The sequence below is a fragment of the Mya arenaria genome, chromosome 6 (assembly GCF_026914265.1).
Source record: "Mya arenaria isolate MELC-2E11 chromosome 6, ASM2691426v1".
Taxonomy (NCBI): Eukaryota; Metazoa; Mollusca; class Bivalvia; order Myida; family Myidae; genus Mya; species Mya arenaria.
The window spans coordinates 29,426,940-29,435,339 of NC_069127.1; the positions used below are offsets into that span (position 1 = coordinate 29,426,940).

Here is an 8,400-nt window from a genome sequence, read left to right on the forward strand (position 1 = left end):
TTGTTAAATGGCTTTTAAAACACTTGCTGTGGAGAAAAGCAGGTTTATGCCTGGAACATAGACATATTTAAGCTACCAGATCACAAGATTTTGCATTTAAAGTTTGGTATAAATGAACAATAAACACTCAAGCGAGCGCGCGCGTACGCTCACGTCATAGAATTTCGTATAAAACTGTTATGGAGAGATAAGCTGGTGGATGGCGGATTTAGAAGCATTTTTATCAAGCTCCACCACTGATCGGTGACGCAAAGAAAATGAGCAGTCGACACTTCCGTGGGGCAGCTGTGACTTTTGTGTGTTTGTAGCTTTGTACACACATGAGTATGTCTTATACTTCATCTTATTAAAAGGACATATTTCGAAAATCGGAGAGTGTGGTACTGTATAAGAACACTTTTACTGCAGTTTGGCGACGTAGACAAATACGATCAAGGGAGATTGCCGAGTAGCCACGAGAGCTCCGAATAAGTGAGTTGGTCCCAGCCTCGCTTATGTAGCGAACATTTGTGCCGGTACAATGATCAGAATCATTGTGTCTGAACAGCCAACATATTTAAATGGCCACGACGTACGAAAGTTGAATGTGGATTTAAATTTGAACACAAATACGATTGTCTCTTTGTGGTATTTCCGAATGATATAGTACAATCTATGCACAGAAGCATTAAATCACTAAAATATTTGTTTGTAATGCTGTTTACAACATTTGATCTCTAACCTTTAATTGACATTGACATGTGTGCACGAAATTTATGCGGGACACACCTTCTCATTATGTTCTATAAGCATGACTGTGAAGTAAAGTAAATTGTAGGCTGAGAAATGATTGTAACAGACGGACGGACAACGCAATTTCCATATTCCCCCCTCATGCAGAGAGTAATTGAAGAGGCACAATATAGGCTGATGCAAAAACGTTGTTGTTTTTTAATTTATCATTATATTTATCTAGTTTGACTTTAAAGCTGCACTCTCACAGATTTACCATTTTTACAACTTTTTTTTTATTTTTTTTTGTCTTGGAAAGAGCATTTTTTTGCGTAAATATCTGCAAATAACTATAACCAATGATATACGATTGCTGACAAAAGATCAGATTGCAGATTTTCATATTTCCGTTCGAAAGTTAATGTTTTATGGTTTAAACCGTTACTAACGGTTTAAGAAATTTGCATAAAACATCAATTTTTGAACTTAATTATAAAAGCCTGCGAACTTATTTTTTGTTAGCAGTCTTATATAACTGGTGTCCATAGATTTTCGCAAAAAATGGGCTCGTTTCAAGACAAAAAAATAAAAAAAAAGTTGTCAAAACGTTCAATCTGTGAGAGTGCAGCTACGGATCGGGAATGGTCCGGAGAGGTGGACAAGGCACTCCCGACATTTAGCATTTAGTTGCGTCCCATAACATTCGGGAAACAATGCCCTGTGTTGTCTGAGCGGTGTCCTGTGGAAAAGGATATGATTTGGAAAAATATTTCATTGCCGTTTCTTGCTGATTGAGCCCAGATTGCGTCTAGATAGATGTCTTCCGTCAGCGTCGGCTCACTGTCGGGCTGAAATTCCAAAACAGTGAAATATATCAAATTGATATTTTCATTCATGGGATTTTTTTTAATTTCAGTGACAACTCTATAAACCACTGGAGGGCATATACTAAATAGTGGATCATTTTTTGTTTCAGTGTAAAATCATATTATAGTTAACCAAATAAAATATATTGCGATCTTACACTGATATTTTATCCCCCGCCGAATCGAAGGTTTCGGAAGGGAGATATTGTTTTGGCGTTGTCTGTCAGTCAAAGCTACATAAACGTGGTATCTAGACAGTTTAGCTGAGGGCATCATGAATGTTAAGACCTATTCCATTTAAACGAACAGCCCACTACAGGAAGGCATAATAAAGAAATTCTACAGGAAGAGGTTCCTGTTGTGTTTTTTTAACCCAACTTCTAAAGGGGGTTCAAATTTGAATGCCTTCCAAGGGTTATTTGTTTAAATGGATCAGCCCTTACTTTTAAAGTGCAATACACCTGCTCAAAGCACTTTCATGAAAATACACCATAATAGTTGCACATTGTGTATCAGTTGGTAAATGACTGATAACTACTTCAATCTTGTGCATGTTTCAAACAAAAACAAAAACAAATTAAAAAGACAATTTATTATCACATATCAAATATCATATTTTGCAGTTTCTTTTTTTTGTGCTTTGTCACAACATAATTAGCTACTAAAGATTTACAGTTCAAAAACATAACTTTGTTATTTTTCAAAAACCATAAAAACAACATATTTGAATTTGATTTTTGGACAAAAAATACAATTGTAAACAACATAATTTAATAAGAAGAAATTCATTCACTTAAATACAAAAAAAAAAAAAATGATAAATTAATGAACACTTAAAACCGATTAATGTGTATTCTTAAAATATAATTCATCATTTATCTCCTACATCAATCAGTTCAATTCACGCAATTTCATTTACACACCCAGACTGGAATAAAATTCAAATCAATTCAATTCAGTTCAAAAGTCGGACCACTTCTGATTCCAGCCACTTTCAAATTTCCCTCTCTAAATCGAATATGCAACTGTTCTATTGTGATAATGTCCTTAGTTAAGATCCCTATGAACACAGCTAAGGTCATGAACTAGAAGGCTGGTAATGGTCCCCACATCTCTCATAGAACAACTGAAAAGATAGATAATTCAAAGAGTGAAATACCAGGATTGTAAAGGAAGTTCACAGAATCTTAACATAAAGATTACTAATTTTGCAGAGATTGTTCGGTTGAGTGGTGAGCACACTCGCTTCTCACATAGGCGACACAGGTTCAATTCTCGGCCCAGACGCATGCATGTTAGGTTTGTGTTCACCCAGCTAGACAATTGGATTTCCTCTGGGTAATCAGGTTTCATCCACAACACAAGACCACACTCTCACTTAACATCATGCCAACGAAAGTGAGTAATACCATATGAGCCGCATCACGCGATTTTGGGCCTTCGGACATAATGATTACAAATGAAATAATCATTAATAAAAAAATGCCAAAAATAATGATTTTTTCTATGTAAAACAATTTCTTCCAAACTTCTTTCTTTTTAAGATTTGTCATTGGTGCATCATTTTCTTGACAATTTATGACCATTGGTTTACTCATGTTTCCATAGCAACCATGGATTTCGTCCAGACATATTTTGACTGGATTAATAGTCTGTGTTTAAAATGGCCAAATGTATTAAAATACAAAAATGATTCATTATTTTTATCTTAATTAATGGTCCTTGAAGATTCTGTGATAAGAAAATAATTATAAGCTAGTTGTAATATTGATACATAATTTTGCACGTCATTTGAATAGTGTGCTTTCGTGACGATGTCATTTGAATGACATCACATTTAGTATTCAAAATGCGCAATACATGGTCTTACTTGTAAGCACGTATCTTAAGCAATTTAAGTGATATCATCATAAAATTTTCAGAATATATTCCTGAAATATCATTTCATTCAAATACTTTAAAACATTGTAATAGCAAATATATATCAGAAGGCCCAAAATCGCGCGATGCGGCTCATATGTGTAATAACTTATTTCACACTCATTGAAAAATAAATAAGTTTAACTCATATTTGTTAAGTTGTACATATGAACTTTGATGGAAGAAAATTGGCCTATTTATCAAGATTTAATGTAAAATATTGTTGACACTGGATGCCAGACATTGGATGGTCACAATGAGCATTTTGTGCTCAGGTGAGCTAAAACCACTCACCTTGAGCATTTCGTGCTCAGGTGAGCTAAAACCAAGTGCTGTGGAGCAAAAGTCAACACTCATCTATTCTTAATTTTTCAGTCAAACAAGACTCAACAATTATTTATCCAGAGTTATGCCCCCTTGCTATACTAAAGAGCATTGTCTCAGTTTTTAAGTTATAGTCAACATTAAAATATTTGCACAACTACTGTATGTCAATGACGATGACGCCAAGGCTATGACAATACCTTGAATTGATTTCATCATAAACAGAAAAGCTAAGAGAACTATTTGTGTAAATATCCTTAATGCAGAATCAAATGGAGGTTATACAATTTACCTGAAAACTCTTTTGTCTAAGAATCATTTCCTGAGGTACCTCTTTTTGAAACTGTTTAATCTGCAATGAAATATAATGAAATGTAGAGAGTAGACTGTTATTATAATGATGTAAAGGGTATACCTTTATCATATGTAAAGGGTATACTGTTATCATATGTAAAGAGTATACTGTTATCATATGTAAAGAGTATACTGTTATCATATGTAAAGAGTATACTGTTATCATATGTAAAGAGTATACTGTTATCATATGTAAAGGTTATTCTGTTATCATATGTAAAGAGTATACTGTTATCATATGTAAAGGTTATACTGTTATCATATGTAAAGGTTATACTGTTATCATATGTAAAGAGTATACTGTTATCATATGTAAAGGTTATACTGTTATCATATGTAAAGAGTATACTGTTATCATATGTAAAGAGTATACTGTTATCATATGTAAAGAGTATACTGTTATCACATGTAAAGGGTTTACTATTATCACCTGTCAAGAGTATACTGTTATCATTTGAATAGAGTATAATATTAATAATATAATATTTATCATTTGGAGGGATTTAAAAGAATAAAATCCATTAAAATGTATAAGTTTATAATTATACTAGTATAGCTAGAGTTTGCAAATGAAATGAAATTGAATTTCAACATATATAATAATAATAAAAAATATGTTTCACCAATAACATTAGTTAAAAATGAAATTAACAAAAAATCGTGATAAATCAAGGTTTTTTAGATACATGTTTGGAAAAAATGCACAGGACAATAAATTTACATAACATAACAAGTACCATGTATGTGGCCGTGTGAAGTTTCTCCCGGACAATAGTATCATCCCTATTTTCTGCCTGTTTCTGTCGAAGCTCATGTATTTCAGACTTTTTCAAATCTATACACCTTTGTATTGATTTCTCACGATGATTATAATCTGCAAGCATCTGCAAATATGGAACAAAATTACCAAAAGTGTAGATCAAGGCTTCCGTTTGGAAGTATATTACTTGCTAGTAATGGGCTAAAACTTCCAAAATTGCTACTTTTGAAGTACAAAAACCTCCATATTTTTGAAGAAAACTTCCAAAATTGAATGCTTGGTAGTTCAAAATATCAAAACCTGTTGTCAATATTACTTTTATCGTCACAATTTTAATCAATCTTGATGTAAACTGAATATTTATAAAATAAATCTGTGAACTTTGCAACTTTGATATTTAACATACTAGCACGTACCTATAAACCATGGATTGGCAACTGCACATTATCGGTGAAACGATAAGAGATAATAATTTACCCACAATCCTTAGCGCGCTCGGCAAATATCGGAAAACTCCACCGAATCTCTGATCGGTGATTAACGGTGATATTCGGTTATTTCTGCCAGCTCTGCTGATAAATATTTTTAACACCAATCGACAAGTCGCATGTAATATATTTGTAGTTTGTCGTTATTGCATTTTCTCTAATTATCGAAGTATTAATCAGGACCTAATTTGTTCCTGATTAAATTTATATTTAGTTTTAATTAATGTTTTCCTACATGTATATATTCGGCCGATGTCGGACGTCTCGAAAACGACCACACGGTAAGATCTCGAAATGAAATCGCGCTGCACACGTGAGTTTGAGCTAATCGCATTAACACAGATGAGAGTTGCCAATCCATGGTTTATAGGTCTGTGATACTAGTTACATACATAGTGGAACAAATATTGTATTCTGGAGACTGAAACTATCACATTGTGGTGGAAAACTTCCAATATTGATTGACAGGAAGTTCATACTTCAAGTTTCAAATTCTTAATTGAAGCCCTGGTGTAGATATAGCAACAAAGGGCTGCCTTTCGCACTGCAAGCCTGCCCTGAACATACATAATGATATGTACGGCAAGTTCCCGTAATATCATAATAAAATGCCAGAAAATGTTCCAACATGTATATGCCAACTAAAATTTAACATTACCCAGGGTTACAGAAAATGTCTACATATTTCTTTCTGTCTAGCCACGCCCATTATTGATCATTCTTTTAAGTTTTGCACATGGTAAAAATATCATTAGAATACCAGACAGGTTTTTGTTAATACCTTAACAATAAATCTGTAATTATTTACAAAGCAAATCATATAAGATGCCCTTAATTTGGCTTAAATAAGAAGAAGTAGCATAAGCTACAATAATCTTAAATGGACAAATGGGTCTCCTCCAGGTACGCTGGTTTCACCCCACAACACAAGACCACACTCTCGCATAACATTGTGACAAGGAAAGTGATGAATATAATGTTGAAATATCTTGTTTCACAATCAGTGTAAAATAAATTAGTTAAAAGCAAAACTAGAGAAGATAAGATCACTTCAACACCTACATGTTCGCCTGCGAAGTGAACTTACATGTTCATACAGATGTGCACACTCCTCCTTCGGGTTCACCCTTGTCTTGAATGTCTGAGTCGGCAGCATAGAGTTCAGCTTGTATATGAACCGGTCATCACTCTGACGTAGCTTGTTCAATGTTTTCTGAAACAACATTTTCTGATTTGATAGTGAAGTAAAAGTGATAGACACCAAACAGTCACACTGAAGTTTGGCATATAGACAGGAGTCCTAATAAACCTAAAGCTCTCAAAAGAACTCAACCAATTTTCCATTATTACCATTTACTGCTTGTATCTAGTGAAGCTTCAGAAAGCAACCGCATGGAATCTCATAAATTCTATAAGATGATTTCATCTACCATAAATGTCCTATGAGACGCACATATGCTTAAATGGACACACTGGAGAAATTCTAGTAAAATCTTGAATTTGAGCAAGCCCAGAAAGCGTTTTGACCGTGCCGGGCTTGAAGGCTTGTCCTAATTTGATCGCTGTAAAATGAACTTGACCGTGACCAGGTTTTATATGAGATACATATGTAGTTAACTCAAATTTGTATATTCTATGTTTGTAACTATTGTGAAATTTACATACAGAGTTCCACAATAATGGTAGTTAGACTGTTTGAACAATCAAATATGTGGTCAAGACAAGTAAATTCCAAAGCTGTTAACTGATAACTAGATGGGGCAAGTTGATTTCAATTAAAAAAAATATCTCCAAATCATATAAAAGCACTTATATTTAGAAAAATAATAGCAACAACCAATGTTTTGTGCAATATTTCTGTGTTGCTTAAATTAACCAGAGGTTGGGAAAGCAGGTGTGCTTCAAAGAAATAGAGTTGTAAAGTTGTGTTTTCTGTGTGGTAAAAAGTAATAACCGGTGAAATGATACTTTTCTATGTTGTTTGTTGAAATCAATGTAAATTGGTGTGTTATTGTTTTTTTAATAAATAGTTGAAACATAGATATAATGCAGTCAATTGTATCCACCACCCCCCCCCCCCCCTCAGGTCCTGGGAATAGCAGGGCCTTGATGGTCAAGCCAATCCCCACCGTGCGGGAACAAACTGCTGGTAAAATACCCCCTCACCCCAGGACACCTAGGTAAGGCCCTTTCCCAAATATTTCTGGTGCAAAAACAAAACCACCGAATTCACTCGGGCACTGCGGGGCTGCCTGTAAGGTACAAACACGGCCCATTTCCCCCACTTTTCCAGGTATACCCCTAGACCTGGGGGAGCCGTGGTTACAATTGACTGGTGCATAACATAGTCATTTCAGCCTTTAGGACATTGATGAATCCCACTTGCGGTTTATTTACAGACTTGTGTCGTCTGTCATCTGTTAATCATGGCAGACTTAATTTCTTTCCGATATTCTTACTTTTACTGCCGATAAATGCCTTGACAATAGACATGTAAAATTTGGTTTATATAATAATAAATGTTAGTGAATACTTGAATTATAAATGTTTTTAATCATAACACAGTACAGCTGTACTGTTGTTATAAATCATTTGTACCCAACATTTCAAATAAAAAGGTTGAATCGCCAGGACAAGAATATATTGGGTCAGGACAAGTACAACGGTCTTCTGGGCAGTTAATATGGAGCCCTGACGTATTTAAAGGACGATTTTCATAAGGAACATTTTTGCCCTCGACACCGTTTGCAAATACAGCGAGTTTTCATCAAAAATAGGATCAATTAATGAATAACAGAATTAAAACAGGTGCATATAACTAAGAAATGAAACTAATCGTTTCTAAAATAAATACATCTCCATAAAATACTAACGGTGAAACGAATGATATCATCACACGGACAAAAATCTTTCGTGCCGTCTACCATGGGCGCAGCCATATTTGTTGTTGTTGTTTTTTCTCGCTCAAATTCGCATT

The 8,400-nt window shown here is 34.3% G+C and overlaps 1 protein-coding gene across 1 annotated transcript; it reads right to left on the reverse strand.

Moving 5' to 3' along the window:
* Window positions 1-2,169: 2,169 nt before the first annotated feature.
* Window positions 2,170-8,375, reverse strand: LOC128239069 (protein MIX23-like). Its single transcript, XM_052955515.1, has 5 exons — window positions 8,297-8,375; window positions 6,511-6,636; window positions 4,913-5,059; window positions 4,114-4,173; window positions 2,170-2,703 (listed from the first exon to the last, which is right to left on the reverse strand). The coding sequence occupies exons 1-5, from the start codon at window positions 8,360-8,362 to the stop codon at window positions 2,656-2,658; spliced, it is 447 nt and encodes a 148-aa protein (XP_052811475.1). The 5' UTR covers window positions 8,363-8,375; the 3' UTR covers window positions 2,170-2,655.
* Window positions 8,376-8,400: the final 25 nt, after the last annotated feature.